The sequence below is a fragment of the Dendrobates tinctorius genome, unplaced genomic scaffold (assembly GCF_039654945.1).
Source record: "Dendrobates tinctorius isolate UK_male_01 unplaced genomic scaffold, ASM3965494v1 ptg000062l, whole genome shotgun sequence".
Taxonomy (NCBI): Eukaryota; Metazoa; Chordata; class Amphibia; order Anura; family Dendrobatidae; genus Dendrobates; species Dendrobates tinctorius.
In genome coordinates this window covers 2,052,395-2,073,972 of record NW_027361730.1, presented here as the reverse complement: position 1 = coordinate 2,073,972, position 21,578 = coordinate 2,052,395, and the positions used below count along the sequence as shown (strand labels likewise).

The 21,578-nt window shown below is 40.9% G+C and overlaps 1 protein-coding gene across 4 annotated transcripts in view; it reads right to left on the bottom strand.

The window, feature by feature from the left end:
* CCDC136 (coiled-coil domain containing 136) overlaps nucleotides 1-21,578 on the bottom strand; it is a 291,047-nt gene that overhangs the window by 168,817 nt on the left and 100,652 nt on the right. For all 4 annotated transcript variants that reach the window (XR_012232949.1, XM_073579215.1, XM_073579213.1 and 1 more), the window contains exon 7: nucleotides 2,012-2,261. Coding sequence is in view for 3 of the 4 variants with exons in the window: in XM_073579215.1 (XP_073435316.1) it covers nucleotides 2,012-2,261 (250 nt within the window). In the remaining variant the exon portion in view is untranslated. The remainder of the gene's footprint in view (nucleotides 1-2,011; nucleotides 2,262-21,578) is intronic.

The following is a 21,578-nucleotide window of genomic DNA, read 5'->3' as shown; positions in this document are numbered from 1 at the left end:
CTTTTGGTAATCTTGTCCGTGCACTCGCTGGGTGCCCGCTCGACTACTTTATCAGCTCCAAGATTCTGGCTGACAACTCCTCAGTGACTCATCCACTGGCTTCTCTATTTCATCAGCTCCCAGACTATGGCTGACTTCTCCACAGTGACTCATCCACTGGCTTCTCTATTTCATCAGCTCCCAGACTATGGCTGACTTCTCCACAGTGGCTCTTCCACTGGCTTCTTCTCTGCTGTAGGTACCACACACTTCTTCTCTGCTAAGGATGGCTAGGGGCTCTGCTCTGCTTCACACTTTGTGTGACAGCTAGGCTTCTCAGGAACAATGCCTTCTGACTCGTACCAGGGGCTACCCCCGACTGACCTAAACCAGGAAATCTATCTCAGCTAATACCTGGTTTAACACTCTCCTAATTAACTCTCTAGTGTCCCCCTAATTAACCCTCTAGTGTCCTAGTGTGATCCCATATGAATGTGCTCAGTGCCCCCATCTTGTGTCCACTAACAACACTGTCTCTACCAAGTATACCTATATAACACAATATGGCAGAAAACACATATACACAGCTTACATATAATGCACAAATAAGTACATATAACACATTCAAGCATGTCAATCATAAAAGGTAAACAGCGCTAGCAATATTTTACAGGGCTAGGGCCTGACCTCCTTACAACTCAGATCAGCTTGACTGCACAGATGTTGGTTAGATCTAGAAGGCTCAAAGTCTGGGTCTGCAGCAGTTTCATTTTCCACTGACATTGTTAGTTCATCTTCGTCGTCCTCCATTGTCCATACTTTGGGCGGTTTTGGGACACAAAGACTTTCATTGTGTGGCACTGGTCTTATGACTGAAGAAAGATTAAGATCTTCTATTGATTTTTTGTTCTTTGCTGAATATCCTGTTACATTTGTAAGGCAGAAGTAACAATCTGTTACATGATCTCTCTGCTCTCTCCATATCATTGGGACAGCGAATGGCATTGAAGGTCGTGATCAATTCAGCCATGCTCTAAGACTTCTAGAACAAGATGTGTAGCATATATGAGGTGCCCACTGTTTGTCCTGATCTCCAATTGAACATTCAAAGTATAGTTCATATGCTTTCTTAACAAGTGGAGTCATTTTCTTCTTTTGTGCTTTCATTGTATATTCTCCGCATATGTAGCAGAAATTATCACTGCTGTTGAGACAACGATGCAACATTTAAAAATAAATCTTCTGTTTTTAAAATGAAAAGTATTCAGGCGAATCGCATATATGATAGTAACTAGATGGAGGCCCGATGGGAGGGTGGTAGTGTCACGATGAGGGCAGGCTTTGCAGCATTGAGAATCTCTCCCCCCATGTGCTCACCCACCTATCCACTCTCTCTTTCCCCATGTGCTGACTTCTCCCATCTGTGCTCTCTTGAGATCTCAGAGGATACATTTTGTGAGGTAAAATATTGTTTAAAAACAGTGAAATATTTTACCTCACAAAATGAATCCTCTGTGATCCCCTGCTGTAATGTCAGTATTGTCTTTTGATTCCTCCCCTGCCCAGGAGATGTGGTATGCTCCGTACACGGTCAGCCGAATGATTCACTGCGCCTGCGCGGAATTCGCATAATAAGTGCTTGCATATGTGTAGATCAGCAATTTATGTTATTTCAGTGGAAAATTCAGAATATACTGTTCCAGAAAAAGTTCATATATGAGTTTTTAGAATTATAACAGAATGTTATAATGTTTTGTATCATTTCTCAAAAACCTTACGTGATAGGAAAAATCTGTAGTTATTTCTGAAATCAGCATGAAAAATATCTATCAGGAACACTCAAAATTGTCCAAGGGACAAAACCTTGGTAGCACAGTGTTATCTTTCCTCTTTCACCTTCATGTCAAAATCCTTCCAATTAGGAACCTCCATATATGCTCCTATTAAAATGGGTGAATCTCCCAAGAATTGCATTTCTTGTTTGGTTTTTTGCTCTCAGTCATCAGATATTACACTAAATAACCTCACTGACCTCGCTTTGTGCTATCTGCACTTTCTCTTCAGCACTCTGTAGCTGGACATTCAGTCTGTTCTTGTCCTCTTCACGAGTCGTTTTCTGCTTCTCATGCTCGCACATGCTCTTTGTCTCAATAACTCCGCTCAGGGCAATGATATTTTCAGCATCATATTGTGGGAGTTTTTCCAGTATCAGACTATCATTCTCATCTCCATGATCTTGATGGGACTCTTCTGTGCCATCCTCAGGATTTGTGTCCACCACTCTGTAAGGTAATACATAGATTTATTATGATTTATTACGGTAAGGTAAAGTTTGGGTGATTATACCATTTCCATTAACAAAGGGAGAAGGAAAGAGTATGCAAAAAATGGTGATCATATATCATATTTATATACCCAAAAAAAATTTTTATTCTAACATAATGGACAACACATGGGAGAACAAACAGATTAAAACATTTAAAAAGGAGAACCTGATATGGCCTACCAAAACACAGACAAAAACAACCTGGAGTATGGTTGTTAATGACTCCAAGGATGGATTGTGAAGCATATGTATATGACAAGCTACCCCTGAGGAAGACACCCTGTGTCGATATGCGTGGGGTTCCACGCCCATGATGGATTGCACTTTGTGTGCATAGGAACATTTACCACGCTTGGTGCTGTTTATAGCTGTTCTCTGACTTGCTATTTTGCCAGCTATTACTTTACATGCTCTCTTAACTTGGCACTGTTGCGGCCTTTATGATATATTTGCATAGATAACTGCTTTTTGGCATGGACATGTGGTTTTGTGCATTTAACACGGTGTGCTTATGGGACAGGAGACATAATTTTATTGAGACTGCTTACAAGTTACTATGTGTATTTTTTATGTGTGAACTTTATTTAGCTTATAATTGTTTATTGAGTCCATATTGTAGCATCACCTTTTTCTGTGCTTTATCTAAATTTTCTTATGGAGTCCATCTGTTCTGTCTCCGACATCTATTTTGTAATCTCTGATTATTTGTTTGTAAGTATTTGCAATGATTTACTGGTGAGAATATGGAGAAATTTACATTTACATAGACTGTATTTGTTTGCAGTGTTTGTCTCCCTCTAGTGACCAGAGTCATAACCGCAGTCTTATCTTGTTTTGTTTCTCTTTCATGTCTGAATCTTTTCCCTCCTTTTGCAATGCATTATGGTAGCTTCACAATGCATTATGGTAGCTTTTGCAAAGCATTTTGGTAGCTTCCCTCCACTTTCCTCCATTTTCCTTCAGCCTGTTGAATCCAGGAAGGATCTCGTCTTTTCCTCTCCCCTTGCGATTGCATCGCCGGTATGTACTCATGCTTTCTGTAGCTAACTCCTGTCCTAATATTAGCCTGGTTTAATCAGTCCTGCTCCTGGTCAGCTATTAGTGTGCAAATGTTCCTTTATAATGTATGTTATGTATATATGTATTTCCGCTGTACCCTGTCCTGACTGTATATTATGCTTGTATTGTAGTTTCACCGTGCCAATATATCAAGTTCAATAAAAGCACAGACTCAACCTACAGTCTCCTTATTGGACCCCGGTATATTGGTTTAGCTGCTTGTATAAACTGCAATAAAGTCTGCCTTATTCAGTGAGGACAGAACACCATCATTTAGCACTATTGCACCTTTTGTCCATGTTTATATGTTTTGTCCCTTATACATATACATATGCGTCACAATCCATCCTTGGATTCATTAACAACCATATTCCAGGTTGTTTTGGTCTGTGTTTTTTGGTAGGCCATATCTGGTTCTCCTTTTTAAATGTTTTTAATCTGTTTGTTCTCCCATGTGTTGTCCATCATGTTACAATAAAACTTTTTTTGGTATATAAATATTATACTCCTTGGTGATCACCATTTTTTGGCAAACTCTTTCCTTCTCCCTTCTTTATTACTTATTGTATACATTAGGTTGATCCCAATTTATAATCATTTGGGTGGTGTCCACTCCTTTACATTTCGCACCATTTCCATTAACTGTATATTTTTTTAATCAGATTGTTTTTATTAAACGAAACACAAACATTTTTGATTTTCACACAAAGATAACAGCAAATAAAATGGAAATGAAAGAGGGACAAGAACTAATTTCCATTACTATTATGGAGAGGATATGAAGGTAAAAATAAAGTTTGCCCACCCTATGTCATAGAAAATCCACAGAAACGCGGGAATAAGAGCTTCAATACACAATATCACTATCACTATATACCAATCACAATTTGTATAGCCCAAATAAGTGAATCGCAGCCTCACAGTATCAAAGCTACATTGTTCTAAAATTAAACTACTCAACCAAGAGCTGTGCGTCCGAGAAAGGAGAATTAACACAAGTACTCTGTCTCTCAGTAAATAGCTTGTAAAACTTAAAAACAGCTTCTTGTAATAGTTGTTCCACTTGTTTATCTCTATTTTCCTTGTAATCAGTCAAATCCTTTATCTTGCATAATTTTGGTGAGAGAAGATTGTTCCTTATTGGTATAAATTTGGTGCAACCTGTAACTCTCCACAGTTTCTTGCAAATGTTCCATACCTTTTACATCACAGCCAATATAGAATTCAGGGGCTACCATCTGAGGACATCAATGCCTCCAGTACACACAGTGGGGAGATATATTTAGGATTCTGTAGAATCAATCTACCCAACCACACCAATGTCTCTCTTTGACTCCAACCATGAAAATGCTGCATATGAGAAGTAATATAGTATATCCACAGGTCTAGGATGAACAAATCTCCCATGTCTTTTTCACACTTGAGCATTTCCAGTTTAATTCTTGCCTGATATTTGTGCTATAAAAGCTCCACGAATAGAGCCTTAATTTTGGGAAACAACAACACGGGGACCCATACATGGTAGGTATGCAATATACAGTTGTGCTCAAAAGTTTGCATACTACGGCAGAATTTTTGATTTTTTTTGCCCTTTTTTTCAGAGAATATGAATGATAACACAAAAACTTTTTCTCCACTCATGGTTAGTGGTTGGGTGAAGCCATTTATTGTCATACTAATGTGTTTTCTCTTTTTAAATCATAGTCACAACCCAAAACATCCAAATGTCCCTGATCAAAAGTTCCCATACCCCATTTCTTAATACCGTTTATTGCCCCTTCTAACATCAATGACAGCTTAAAGTCTTTTGTGGTAGTTGTGGATGAGGTTCTTTATTTTCTCAGATGGTAAAGCTGCTCACGCTTCTTTTCAAAAAGCCTCCAGTTCCTGTAAATTCCTGGGCTGTCTAGGATGAACTACGCGGTTGAGATCTCCACAGAGTGACTCAATGATATTGAGGTCAGGAGATTGAGATGGCCACTCGAGAACCTTCACTTTGGTCTGCTGTAGCCAATGACAGATCGCCTTCGCCTTGTGTTGGGAATCGTTGTCATGTTGGAACATCCAAGTACGTCCCATGCACAGCTACCGGGCTGATGAGTGCAAATTTGCCTTCAGTAGTTGCTGATAAGGTGCTGCATTCATCTTTCCTTCAACTTTGACCAATTTTCCTGTGCCTTTCTAGCTCACACATCCCCAAAACATCAGCGATCCACCTCCGTGTTTTACAATAGGAATGGTGTTCCTTTCAGCATAGGCCTTGTTGACCTCTCTCCAAATGTAACGTTTATGGTTGTGGCCAAAAATTTCTGTTGTGGTCTCATCACTCCAAATTACCTTGTTCCAGAAGTTTTGAGGCTTGTCTCTGTGCTGTTTTGCATACTGTAGGTGAGATACTTTGTGGCATTTGCGCAGAAATTTATTACTTCTGGCTACTCGATCATGCAGCCCATTTTTCTTCAAGTGCCTCCTTATTGTGCATCTTGAAACAGCCACACCACTAATTTTCAGAGAGTCCTGTATTTCAGCTGATCTTATTTGTGGGTTTTTCTTTGCATCCTGAACAATTTCCCTGGCAGTTGTGGATGAAATTTTTGTTGGTCTACCTGACCATGGTTTTGCTTTTACAGAGCCCCTGATTTTCCATTTGTTAATCACATTTCGAACACTGCTCACAAATATTATCAATTTCTTGGAAATATTTTTGTATCCCTTTCCTGTTTTATACAGTTCAACTACCTTTTCCCGTAGATCCGTTGACAATTCTTTTGATTTCCCCATGACTCACAATTCAGAAACGTCAGTGGTTGAATGAAAGATGCAAGAGTCTATCTGGATCTCAGAAACTCACTCGTCTTTTATGCACACACACAGATTACAAGCACACAGGTCACAGGTGATGATAATAATAATAATAATAATAAATTTTATTTTTATAGCGCCGACATATTCCGCAGCACTTTACATTTCAGAGGGGATTTGTACAGACAATAGACATTACAGCATAACAATAATCACATACAGTAGATTATAACAAATACCAAGAGGAAAGAGGGCCCTGCTCGCAAGCTTACAGTCTATGAGGAAAGAGGGAGACACGAAAGGTGGGTGGTAACAGTTACCCTGATTGTATGGACCAGTCATAATGTTAAGTGTGTAACAGTACAGACACAGAGGGCTAATGGAGGCATAAAGCATGTGGGAACATGATGCGGGGAACCTGGTTATGGTAAAACTTTTGGCTCTGCCACACAGGGATAGATTAGGTTAATGTGTTGGGGTGGTAGGCCAGTCTGAATAAATGCGTTTTCAGGACACACTTAAAATTGTGGGGATTGGGGACTAATCGTATTGACCTGGGAAGTGCATTCCAAAGAATTGGCGCGGCACGTGTAAAGTCTTGGAGACGGGAGTGGGAGGTTCTGACTATTGAGGATGCTAATCTCAGGTCATCAGCAGAACGGAGGGCGCGGGTAGGGTGGTATACTGAAACAAGGGAGGAGATGTAGGGTGGTGCTGAGCCATGGAGGGCTTTGTGAGTGAGGGTAATAAGTTTATACTGAATTCTGGAGTGGATGGGTAGCCAGTGTAATGACTGGCACAAGGTAGAGGCATCGGTGTAACGATTGGTGAGGAATATGATCCTGGCTGCAGCATTCAAGACAGATTGGAGGGGGGAGAGTTTGGTAAGAGGGAGACCGATTAGAAGAGAGTTACAATAGTCGAGACGAGAATGAATAAGAGAAACAGTAAGAGTTTTTGCAGAGTCAAAGGTAAGAAAAGGTCGAATTCTAGAAATGTTTTTGAGGTGCAGATGACAAGAGCGAGCCAGTGATCGAATGTGGGGGGCAAAGGAAAGCTCGGAATCAAGTATGACCCCAAGACAGCGGGCCTGTTGCTGGGGAGTAATAGTGGAACCACACACAGAAATGGCAATGTCGGGTATAGGTACATTAGTAGAGGGAGGAAACACCAGGAGTTCAGTCTTTGACAGGTTCAGTTTCAGATATAGTGAGGACATGATATTAGACACAGCGTTTAGACAATCGCCGGTGTTTTCTAGAAAGGCTGGCGTGATGTCAGGAGAAGAAGCGTATAATTGGGTGTCATCAGCATAGAGATGGTACTGGAAATCAAATCTACTGATTGTTTGACCAATAGGGGCAGTGTATGATGATGTTACCTTTAGTAGCCATTCAAACCCATTTGTGTCGATTTCTGTGCATGTTATCAGGCCAAAATCAGCAGGGTATGTGAACTGTTGATCAGGGTAATTTGGATGTTTTGGGCTGTCATTATGATTTAAAAAGAGAAAACACAGTAGTTTGACAATAAATGGTTTCACCCAACCACTAACCATGAGTGGAGAAAAAGTTTTGGTGTTATCATTCGTATTTTCTGAAGAAGTCTAAGAAAGCAAAAATTCTCCCAGGGTATGTAAACTTTTGAGCACAACTGTATATAACAACAGTGGCATTGACATGATTTAAATAAGATTCCCTCCACCAATGACTAAGAGATTGATATGTAGCATTGCATTCATTTTAGTTCTAAAGCAATCCAGTAACAGAGTCAAATTTAGAAATCCCAATTTAAGTTGTCTACATTTTGAATTTGAATTGTCTCTAAATGAGAAGACAGCAATAAGGGATTGGCAGCAGGACCGATTTATCACAATTTAACAGAGGGCACGACCCTCTACCAAACTCTATATTAATATTCATTGATAATAGATGATTCCACATCACCCGGGAAGAGTTGAATGTCATCTGCATATAGAGACATGTTCTCCTCCACAGGACTACACCTAAACACGAAACTTTCACCCAACGCTCTTAAGCTACATGTCTGTTGCCACATCAAAAGCAAACTTCTGCAAAAGAATCCCATTTGCCAGCTGTCTTGCCATCGCAAAGCCATACAATAATCTTACAAGAGCAGCAAAATTAGAACTAAATCCCAGGCATCTTCTCCATCACTGCCCATAAATAGCTCCAATTGAATGACCTTGTTTCCAGTGTCTGCAGAAGTATCTGCAGATTACGAAATAGATTCTTAGGTTCACAGGGGAAGGGACTTATTGGGAATAAAATGTGATTGATCCTCATGGATTAGTAAAGCAACCGCTTTTATGCATGGGTGAACATCTCATTAGTGTAACCTGTGAAGTTGGGGCTCAATAGCTTACTGGACCATTATCATCTCAAAGGGACTCTATCAGCACAGAACTACTATTGAAGCCAAGTATGGCAGCTTGGTGCATTATAGCATGGCTAAACAATTAAATACACCTTTCTAACTGCTTGCTTTCCCACTTTATCCATTATCTTCTTCTTTTATTGATAGCTCTGGTTTCATAAAGGCAAAGAAAGGTGGAGATAGATGGAAACCGAGCAGGTGGGGAGGTGCATAGAAATGATTGTCCCCGCCGTGAAGCGCTGAGCGCCTGTACTTGGTTTGAACAGTCATTCTGTGCCGATAGAGTCTCTTTAAGAGCAGTTTCCTACTATAAATTGGGAGGGGGGATGAGCTTATAAGCTTCAGAGTTCACAATTACTGGTGGATTGTTGTAGAGGAATATTGCCGCAACTTTTAATTTTGTATTAATAATTATTGATTATATAATCAGTTATTTTAATATAAAATTATATGTACATCTTTAATAGTTTTTTTAATTTTCCATTTGCATTTAGGAATGTGTCTGAGCATGTCACAAACCTGAAATACAGCAGCCACTGGGCATAAGAGACTGCAGTCGCCACCCAACCGCATTTCTTGTATTGAGGCTACCTTAGCTGTGACCTGGGCATGACCCCTGGACTGTCCAGGTCACAGCTGTGGGAGGAGGTTACGACAATCTTTGTGAAGCCCTCGGTGTATGCTACGGGCTCCATTTTCCACCTGTCATCGCACATATTACTCAGTATGCAATAAGAAGAGCTGTAGGGGAGAGGAAGTGGGGGAGCGGAGGTCCCAGGGGGCAGCAAGTATCTGCGGCATTGAGAGGTAATCGCAGCCTGTCATTAGTATTAGGGTGTGTGCACACGCTGCGGATTCTGCTGCAGTTCTGCAGCGGATTTGGCCGCTGCGGGTACGCAGCAATTTTTGCTGCAGTGTACAGTACCATTATTCCCTATGGGAATAAAAAAACCGCAGTGCAGATGGTGCGGATTTTTCCGCGCGGTTTTCCTGCGGTTTTGAAACCGCAGAAAGAATTGACATGTCAATTCTTTCTGCGGATTCCGCTGCGGTTTGCAATCTTCTCCATTGTGGAGATGAAAAACCGCAGGCCAATCCGCAGGTAAAACCGCAGGTCTTTTGACCTGCAGATTTATCTGCGGATTTTACAAAATCCGCGCAGCCAAATTCGCACCCCAATCCGCAGCGTGTGCACGTACCCTTACAGTACAAGCTGCAGATCACTGCTCACCACCTACCTATTCCGAGCACAGCAGGGAGATCATCACACTGCTGTGCTCTGAACACACTGAATAGGACATCGCACTGCATGGGAGCGTAGGGAAGGTAAGCACAAGTGTTTGATTTTTTTTCTATGCATTAAATATATGAGGCCATATACTAGGATGGAGTGGTCATATACCAGGGACCATATACGAGGATGGGAGCCATATAACAGGATGGAGGTCATATCTCAGGGACCATATACCTGGAAGGGGACATATAACAGGATGTGGCCATATTCCAGGATGGGGGCATATACCAGGATGGAGGTGCCGTATATATGAATGGAGGACATATTCCAGGAAACATATACCAGATTGGGGACCATATACCAGGATGGGGCCATATACGAGGCTGGGAGCCATATACTAGGATGGGGGCACATACCAGGATGGAGGGGCCATATACCAGGATCGAGGATATATATCAGGATGGGGGCCATATTCAAGGACCGAGGGGCCACTTACTAGGCCATATACCAGGGGCCATATAATAGGATGGGGGCCATATTGGAGCAGTGGTGGTGTACTCTGTCATAGAATCATAGAATCGTAGAGTTGGAAGGGACCTCCTGGGCCATCTGGTCCAACCCCCTGCTCAAAGCAGGATTCGCTAAATCATCCCAGTCAGATGTCTGTCCAGCCTCTGTTTGAAGACTTCCATTGAAGGAGAACTCACCACTTCTTGTGGCAGCCTGTTCCACTCATTGATCACTCTAACTGTCAAAAAGTTTTTTCTAATATCTAATCTGTGTCTCCTCCCATTCAGTTTCATCCCATTGCTTCTAGTCTTTCCTTGTGCAAATGAGAATAAAGTTGATCCTTCTACAATGTGACAGCCCTTTAGATATTTGTAGACAGCTATTAAGTCTCCTCTCAGTCTTCTCTTTTGCAAACTAAACATTCCCAAATCCTGCAACCTTTCCTCATAAGACAGGGTTTGCAGCTGTCATTGAGCTCGGTCCACTTCTATGGGCACAGTGGTGCAATTTGTGACCCCCACTACATCCACTTCTATGGGAGCAGTTCTGCAATGTGTGACCTGCTACGTCCACTTCTACAAAAGCAGTGGGGTAATGTGTGACACCATTCCGTCATCTTCTAAGGGAGCAGTGGTGTAATGTGTGACCCTGCTCTGTTTACTTCTATGGGAGTAATAATGCAGTGGATGAAGTGGGGTCACACTTTACACCACTGCTCCTATAGAAGTAGATGGAGCAGGGTCACATCTTACATAAATTAGATCTAATCCCTCCTGTGTGATACACTCCGATGAGCTCAATATCTAATCCCATTATGTGATACACTACACTTAGCCCTGTTTCTAATCCCAGTGTGTTACTCTAAGCGTATCTAATCATGCCGTTGTTTGACACTGTCTACTTTTCAGTATCACTTTGCAGTCACCAACATAATGGCTTCGCACTGTGATCCTAAACTTCATCCTTTTATCTTTTTGCAAACACCCAGAAGGGGAGGAGAGGAGTGACATCACACCCATGCAAGCAGATTCAGCTGGCAGTGCACTAGGATTTCATGGTAAATTTCATCAGCTCCCCCTAGTGTTTAAAAATGTAAATACCAAACCTTTTAAAATTATTTTTCATATTTTATTTAATTAAAAGCAATTGATAATATTTTGTAACAAAATTAATACATTAACACTTTACTATTTTTCAATTGTGTTTCAATTGTTGATTAAAAATTTTTGATGGCACTTTCCCTTTAAGCGATAGGAGTACATGCTTGCTTGCTTGCTACAGTACATCTCCACAGCTGTTTGCAGCAACACTTATAATGATGGTCCGCACTTGCAGCAGTAGTACAATGTGTTGTAAATGTCATTGGGGATGGACTGCACAGTGTAAATGTAAAATATTGAATGAGGTCATAGAAGGGAACGGTGGATTTTAAGGAAGGAGACACACAGGAGACAATTAATAAAGAATGGAGTTTGCAGTAGAGTAAGATTAGTCAAACTCATTAGAGGAGCCTACTTCATAATTGAATCCTTTTTGGAAATGCTAATTAATGTATGCCAGTTATGAGTTTGAATAGCTTGCCACTATAATTTATAGCTATGCTGTCAGGCTGTGTTTGGCATGTACTCTCCTATTAAGCTACTTTTTTTTTTCAAAAAAAAGTGCCTAGACTGGCATAAAAAAGTAACAATGACATTATACATCTACGGTTACACAGAAAACTAGAGTCAATAGTACTTTGAATTCCCCCATATTTGGTAATAATTTGAACATAATTTCAATAATTACTTTTCGGACTACAAGACGGAAAATAGGGGAAAAAAAATTAATGTGTCAAATGGGGGTCCGTCTTACAGCTTACCAGGGAGGATCGGCAGCGCTTGTGGAGCGCGGTCACAGGTGGTGTTCGGTGGTCCTGCAATATGACTCCCATCCCAGACTGGTGCGGCAGGTTTGGCAGTGATAGTGGTGCGGGGGCTTCACTGACATTTGCTGAAAGCCCGGAGACCCTGCACATCCAGTGCTGTAATGCGGTGGCCTCCGGGAAATTCCATCCCAGGCTGGCGTGGCAGGTTCGGCGGTGCTCTGTGGTGCATTGAGATCTCGGCAACGAGATCTCATCCTGAGATCTCGGAAGACGACATAGATGGAAATATATACAGTATGTTCAACATTAGTGATGAGCGAGTATACTCGTTGCTCCGGTTTTCCCGAGCATGCTCGGGCGTCCTCCGAGTATTTGGAGGTGCTCGGAGATTTAGTTTGTGTCGCTGCAGCTGCATCATTTGCAGCTGCTAGACAGCCTGAATACATGTGGGGATTTCCTAACAAACAGGCAACCCCCACATGTATTCAGGCTGTCTAGCAAATCATGCAGCTACGGTGACACAAACTAAATCTCTGAGCACGCCAAAATACTCGGAGGACACCCGAGCATGCTCGGGAACAGGGGCGGGCTGGGCCGGGGGGCAGAGAGGCAATTGCCCCCTGGGCTGGTCTCCTAGCAGCAGCTTTGGGCCGTTCAGCCACACATTACTTTAGAAGCCGCACTGTAACATAGTAACATAGTTATTAAGGTTTAAGGAAGACTTTAAGTCCATCTAGTTCAACCCATATCCTATCCTAACTTGCCCTAACATGTTGATCCAGAGGAAGGCAAAAAAACTCATGTGGCAATCAGTAAGCTTCACATTGGGGAAAAAAATTCCTTCCCGACTCCACACACGGCAATCAGACTAGCTCCCTGGATCAACGCAATATTAAGGAAACTAGTGTATATACCCTGTAATATTATACTTTTCAAGAAAGGCATCCAGTCCCTTCTTAAATTTTAGTAGGGAATCACTCATTACAACATCATATGGCAGAGAGTTCCATAGTCTCACTGCTCTTACAGTAAAGAATCCGCGTCTGTGAGTATGCTTAAACCTTCTTTCCTCCAGATGTAGACAGCGTCGGACTGGAACACCTTGGGCCCACCAGAGAAAATCATTCTTGGGGCCCACTATGTAGCTGCATAGAGTTAAATACCAGACCACCAATTATGCGGTAAAACACGCTAATATCCGGGTATAATATAAGGTTGTACATGTCATAATTATGTAGCAGGAGTTGGGGTAGCCCCCTCATAGAATATAAAGCAGCCCCCTCACATAGTATAATGCAGCCATCTCATAGAATATAATGCAGCCATCTCATAGAATATAATACTGCCCCCCTCATAGGGTATAATACTGCCCCCCTCATAGGGAATAATGCACCCCCTCATAGGGTATAATGCACCCCCTAATAGGGTATAATACTGCCCCCCTCATAGGGTATAATACTGCCCCCCTCATAGGGAATAATGCACCCCCTCATAGGGAATAATGCACCCCCTCATAGGGTATAATGCTGCCCCCTCATAGGGTATAATACTGCCCCCCTCATAGGGTATAATACTGCCCCCCTCATAGGGTATAATACTGCCCCCCTCATAGGGAATAATGCACCCCCTCATAGGGAATAATGCTGCCCTCCTCATAGGGTATAATGCTGCCTCCTCATAGGGTATAATGCACCCCCTCATAGGGTATAATACTGCCCCCCTCATAGGGAATAATGCTGCCCTCCTCATAGGGAATAATGCACCCCCTCATAGGGAATAATGCACCCCCTCATAGGGTATAATACTGCCCCCCTCATAGGGTATAATATTGCCCCCCTCATAGGGTATAATACTGCCCCCCTCATAGAGAATAATGCACCCCCTCATAGGGAATAATGCTGCCCTCCTCATAGGGTATAATGCTGCCCCCTCATAGGGTATAATACTGCCCCCCTCATAGGGAATAATGCACCCCCTCATAGGGTATAATGCTATATAGATATATAGATATAGAGTTAGATAGATATAGATAGAAAGATAGATGTAGAAATAGATAGATATAGAGATAGATAGTAGATAATGGATAGATATAGATAGAAAGATTCATAGAGATAGATAGAGATAGATATAAAGATAGATATAGAAATATAGATAGATAGATAGATCGATAGGTAGATAGATATAGAGATAGATAGAAAATAGATAATGGATAGATAGATAGATAGATATAGAGATAGATAGCTATAGATAGAAAGATATAGAGATAGATAGATATATAGATAGAGATAGATAATAGATAGAGAAAGATAATAGATAGAGATATACAGATATAATAATAATAATATAGACATATATAGATAGATATAGAGATAAATATATATAGATAGATGGCTATAAATAAAAATAGATAGAGATATACATAGAGATAGATATAGAGATAATAGATATAGAGATAGATAGATAGATATAGAGATAGATATAGAGACAGATAGATATAGAAAGATAGATATAGAGATAGATATAGAGATAATAGCTAGATATAGAGATATGTATAGAGATAGATAGATATAGAGTTAGAAAGATAGATAGATATAGAGAGAGATATATAGATAGATAGAGATAGCTAGATAGATAGATGGATAGATAGATATAGATAATAGAGATAATAGATAGATATAATAGATAGATATAGAGATAGATATAGAGATAGATGGATAGATCAATAGATAGATAAAGAGATAGAGATAGAGATAGATAGATAGATAATGAGATATAGAGATAGATATAGAGATATAGTGTTAGATAGAAAGATAGATATAGAGATAGATAGATATAGAGATAGATGGATATATAGATAGATATGGATATAGAGATAACAGATAGATATAGAGATAGATAGATATAGAGATAGATAGATAGATAGATAGATATAGAGATAATATATAGATAGATAGATAGATAGATGGATAGATATAGAGATAATATATAGATAGCTATAGAGAGAGAGATATAGAGATAGATATAGAGAGAAACAGATATAGATATAGAGATAGATATAGAGATAGATAGGTAGATAGATATAGAGATAATAGGTAGATATAGATATAGATATAAAGATAGATAGAGATAGAGATAGATATAGAGAGAGATAGATACAGAGATCGATAAATAGAGAGATATAGATATAGATAATAGATAGAGATAGATAGATAAATATAGATAATAAATATAGAGATAACAGATAGATATAGAGATAGAGTAAGATAGAAAGATATAGAGATAGGTAGATATAGATAATAGAGATAGCTAGATAGATAGACATAATAGATAGATATAGATATAGATAGATATAGAGATAGATAGAAAGATAGATATAGAGATAGATGTAGAGATAGAAAGATAGATATAGAGATAGAGCGATAGATAGAGATAGATATAGATAAAAGATAGAGATAAATAGATAGATAGATAGATAAAGATAGATAGATATAGAGATAGAAAGATAGATAGATATACAGAGAGATAGATATAGAGATAGAGATAAATAGATAGATAGATATAGAGAGAGATATAGAGAGAAATAGATATAGATATAGAGATAATAGATATATATAGAGATAGATAGATATAGATATAGAGAGAGATAGATACAGAGAAAAGATATAGAGATAAATAGATAGAGAAAGATAGATAGATATATAGATATAGAGATAGAAAGATAGATATAGAGATAGAGCGATAGATATACAGAGCGATAGATATAGAGATAGATAGAGATATATAGATAGATAGCTATAGAGAGAGATATAGAGATAGATATAGAGAGAAATAGAGATAGATATAGAGATAGATAGAGATAGATATATAGATATAAAGATAGCTATAGAGATAGATATAGATATAGAGATAGAGCGATAGATAGCGAGAGATATAGATATAGAGATAGATAGATACAGAGAAAAGATATAGAGATAGATAACGGATAGATAAATAGATAGATAGGTATAGAGATAGATAGATATAGATATTAGATAGAGATATATATAGATAAAGATAGATAGATATAGATGGTAGCTAGATAGATAATAAATATAGAGATAATAGACATAGAAATAGAGTAAGATAGATAGATATAGAGATAGATAGACATAATAGATAGATATAGAAAGATATAGAGATAGATAGATATAGAGATAGATGTAGAGATAGAAAGATAGATATAAAGATAGAGATAGATATAGAAATAGATAGATATAGATTATAGATAGAGATAGATATAGAGATAGATATAGATAATAGATAGAGATAGAAAGATAGATAGATATAAGAGAGATAGAGAGAGAGAGATATAGAGATAAATAGATAGATAGATAGATAGATAGATAGAGACAGATAGAGAGAGCGAGAGAGATATAAAAAACAAAACAAAACACAATACTCACCTCTCCTCCTCGCTCCCACGCTGATCCCGGCTTCAGTGTCAGGAGCTGCCCCCTCTGCCAGACACACAGCGGGTGCACGTGTAGTGACGTCATCGCGCACTGGCTGTGAGCCAGGAGCAGAGAGGACTGAGGGCGGCGCCGGCCCTGATTTACAGCTGTAGTCTGCAGAGCAGCTCACTGGGCTGGGGGCGGGGCCTCTGGGGGTGGAGACCTGAAATGATATTCACTGCTTCGCAGTGAATATTCATTTCTCTTTAGCAGCGGGGACAGGGGCTCCTGCCTCCTGACACCCGCTGCTGCTCCGCTGGCAGGGGCCCCCCATAGCAGCTGCATGGTGTGCGACACACCACTGGCTGGGGGCCCCTGGAGCAGCGGGGGCCCTAGGCAACTGCTGGCCCTGTATGCCATCAGGTGCCAGGGCCCACCAGATGCCAGGGCCCACCGGAGAATCCTCCGGTTCTCCGGTGGGCCAGTCCGACGCTGGATGTAGAGGATGCTCCCTTGTCCCCGTCACAGGTCTAAGAGTAAAAAGATCTTTAGAAAGGTCTTTGTACTGTCCCCGCATATATTTATACATTGTAATAAGATCACCCCTAAGCCTTCGATTTTCCAAACTAAATAACCCCAAGTGTAATAACCTGTCTTGGTATTGCTGACCCCCTAGTTCCCAAATAACCTTGGTCGCTCTTCTCTGCACCCGCTCCAGTTCAGCTATGTCTTTCTTATACAACGGAGACAAGAACTGTACATAGTATTCTAAGTGTGGTCGCACTAGTGACTTATATAGAGGTAAAATTATGTTCTCCTCAAGAGCATCTATGCCTCTTTTAATGCATGCCATTATTTTATTAGGCTTTGCAGCAGCTGCCTGACACTGGCCACTAAATGTGAGTTTGTCGTCCACCCATACACCAAGGTCTTTTTCAGTGACAGTTTTGCCCAGTGTTTTACAATTAAGCACATAATTATACCTCTTGTTCGTTCTACCCAAGTGCATCACCTTACATTTATCCCCATTAAAGCTCATTTGCCATTTATCAGCCAAAGCTTCTAGTTTACATAAATCCTCCTGTAATATAAAATTGTCCTCCTCTGTATTGATTACCCTGCAGAGTTTAGTGTCATCTGCAAATATTGAAATTCTACTCTCTATGCCCCCTACAAGGTCATTAATAAATATGCGGGACAAAAACTGACCCCTGTGGTACCCCACTGCTAACCGTGACCCAGTCCGAGTGTGCTCCATTAATAACCACTCTTTGTTTCCTATCCCTGAGCCAGCTCTTAACCCACTTGCACATATTTTCCCCTATCCCCATTGATCTCATTTTATGGGATCTCATTTTATGTATCAACCTTTTGTGTGGCACCGTATCAAAAGCTTTTGAAAAGTCCATGTACACCACGTCCACTGCATTCCCTTGGTCCAGTCCGGAACTTACCTCTTCATAAAAGCTTATCAGATTAGTCTGACAGGAACGGTCCATTGTAAACCCATGTTGATATTGGGTCATGGGGTTATTCTTCTTCAGATACTCCAGTATAGTATCTCTTAGAAAACTCTCCAGGATTTTACCCACAGTTGAGATTAAACTTACTGGCCTATAATTTCCAACTTCAGTTTTTGTCCCCTTTTTTAATTTTCACACCACATTTGCTATACGCCAGTCCTGTGGCACAGACCCTTTTATTATGGAATCTTTAAAAATTAAAAATAATGGTCTATCTATGACTGTGCTTAATTCCTGCAGTACTCGGGGGTGTATCCCATCCGGGGCCCGGGGATTTGTCAATTTTAGTGATTTTTAGACGACGCCGTACTTCCTGCTGAGTTAAGCAGGTGACATTTAATGGAGAATTTTTATCCCTGATCATGTTATCTGTCATGGGATTTTCTTGTGTAAATACTGTTGAAAAAAGTCATTTAGCATATTGGCTTTTTCCTCATCCTCGTCCACCATTTCACCCAGACTATTTTTAAGGGGGCCAACACTATCATTTTTTAGCTTCTTACTATTTATGTAGTTAAAGAATATTTTGGGATTATTTTTACTTTCTCTGGCAATGATTCTCTCTGTCTCAATCTTTGCTGTCTTGATTTGCTTTTTACAGAATTTATTTAATTTTCTGTATTTATTTAATGCCTCACTACTACCTACTTGCTTTAATTCTCTAAATGCTTTCTTTTTGTCACTTATGGCGGCCCTTACAGCTCTATTTAACCATAGTGGTTTCCTCCTATTTCTAGCATGTACAGTATATTCCCATACGGTATATACTGTGCACAGGTCCTATTCAGGATGCTAATAAACGTCTCCCATTTTCTTTGTGTATTTTTATGTCTCGGGATATCATCCCAGTTAATTGCACCAAGATCTTCTCTCATCCGTTGGAAATTTGCCTTCCTGAAGTTTTGTGTCCTTGTAACCCCTCTACTACACATCTTATTAAAGGACACCTGATAACTTATTATTTTGTGATCATTATTACCCAAGTGACCCTCAACTCTTATATTTGATATGCGGTCTGGCCTGTTGGTTAATATTAGGTCTAGCAGTGCCCCCCCCCCTCTTGTTGGGTCCTGAACCAGTTGTGAAAGGTAATTGTCTCTCATAGTTGTCAAAAACCCATTACCTTTGCTGGAACTGCAGGTTTCAGTTCCCCAATGTATTTCAGGGTAGTTGAAGTCCCCCATAATAATGACTTCTCCTTGAGTCGCAGCTTCATCTATTTGCTTGATGAGGATATTCTCTGTTGCTTCCATTATTTTAGGAGACTTATAACAAACCCCTATCAGTAATTTATTATTTTTTCCCCCTCCCCTAATCTCCTCCCACAGGGACTCTACATTTTCATTAGATTCATATGTATTATCACGCAGGATGGGTTTTAAGGATGATTTTACATATAAACACACACCTCCCCCTCGCTTATTTGTACAGTCATTTCTGAACAGACTATAGCCCTGTAAATTAACCGCCCAATCGTGGCTCTTATCCAGCCATGTCTCAGATATCCCCACCATGTCATAATTATGTTCCAACAACATTAACTCCAATTCCTCCATATTGTTGGCGAGGCTTCTGGCATTAGTATACATGCACTTTAAGTATCTCTCTGTACCTCTATTCTTTCTTAAATTATTAACTGTTCTAACCCCACCCCCACCCCCAATTTCATTATTTGTGCCCAGGTCTCTATCTGCACTGTCTTCCCCTCCTATAAAAGGAATACCCTCCCCCCGTCCCTAGTTTAAACACTCCTCCAACCTTCTAGCCATTTTCTCCCCAGCACAGTTGCACCCTCCCCATTGAGGTGCAGCCCGCCCAAGCTTAGAACCTGTAGCCAACTGAGAAGTCGGCCCAGTTCTCCAGGAACCCAAACCCCTCCTTCCTACACCAATTCCTGAGCCACTTATTAACCACCCTAATCTCCCATTGCCTCTCTGGCGTGGCAGGTGGTGCAGGAAGTATTTCCGAAAATACCACCTTGGAGGTCCTTGCTTTAAGCTTGCAGCCTAATTCCCTGAAATCATCTTTAAGGACCTTCCACCTAGCTCTAACTTTGTCATTTGTGCCAATGTGCACCATGACCGCTGGATCCTCACCAGCCCCTCCCAGTAATCTGTCAACCCAATCAGCGATGTGTCGAACTCGAGCGCTAGGTAGGCAGAACACCGTTCGACGATCCCTGTCTTTGTGACAGATTGCCCTATCTGTTCCCCTAATAATTGAGTCCCCCACTACCAGCACCTGTCTGGCCTGCCCTGCTCTCCTATTTCCCCCCTTACTGGAGCAGACAATCCTCCGGCTTTCAGAGGACATGCCTTGCTGCAGCAGTGCTACTCCTGCACTAACACTCCCCTCATCTGCCAACTTAGCAAACTTATTGGGGTGTGCAAGATCAGGACTAGCCTCCCTGGTGCTCTTCCCTCTACCCTGCCTTCTAACTGTCACCCAGTTAGCTGCTTCATTGTCCTGCAGCTCCAACCTAGCATCCCCCCTCATCTATCCCATTGAGCATCTGCTCAGTGAGCAGAAGACTCCTTTCCATATTGTCTATTGATCTCAGTGTTGACAGCTGCACATTTAGATCCAGTATCTGGGCTTCCAAATTCACAACGTGCTCACATCTCGCACAGCAGTATGCACCCTCGACCGGCTGCTCAAGGATTTCATGCATGCGGCAAGACGTACACTGGATGGCATTGGCAATAGTGGAGCACATCCTAATGGGGATTGCACCAGACAGAAAAGATAAGCAAAAATAAATAAAAAGTATTAATAAAATATAACAGCAATACAGTAATACCTCCCTTGGAAACTCCCTGAATCCAAGGTCACTGAATCACAAGTCACACACTTACCACAGTTCGCACTTACGCTCAGGTCACACTCAGCTCATTCACACTCGCTCAGGCAGAAGATTTAAAAGAGATTTTTTTTCCCTTTTACCAGCACACCACCCTGCTGCTCAATGCACTTCCAAAAGGCCTTCATTTGCTCTTCCCAACAAGCAGCATCATGCTGATTGGTGGAGCAGAGGTCACTCAAGGCTGCAATGTCCTTCCAGCTCTCTGATTGGTGGAGAAGCCATCCCTAGGGGTTGTACTGTATTCTTCCTGCTCAGTGTGCTCCCTTACCAATCGGAGAGCAGGGAGCAGACAGTGCAGCACCACTGAGGAGGCTGCCGGCTGCCCCACACCATGTCAAAGTGTGAGTAGCTGCAGGCATTCAAGGAGGCTTATGATAAGGGGTCTTTTTGCCTCTTAGTTGTTTGGGGGGATGTATGGTTGAAACTCAGCTGGAGGGGAGCAGTTAGGGTACATATCTGTCAGGTAGGCAGAAATAGGAGTGGGATTTTCTGTACGTCTCATTCTGTGTGATTAAATGCAGTTTCAAGTCCTCAATTCAGTGTAATCCTTTGTGAAGCGATGGCCGGGGGACCACCACAATGCAGGGA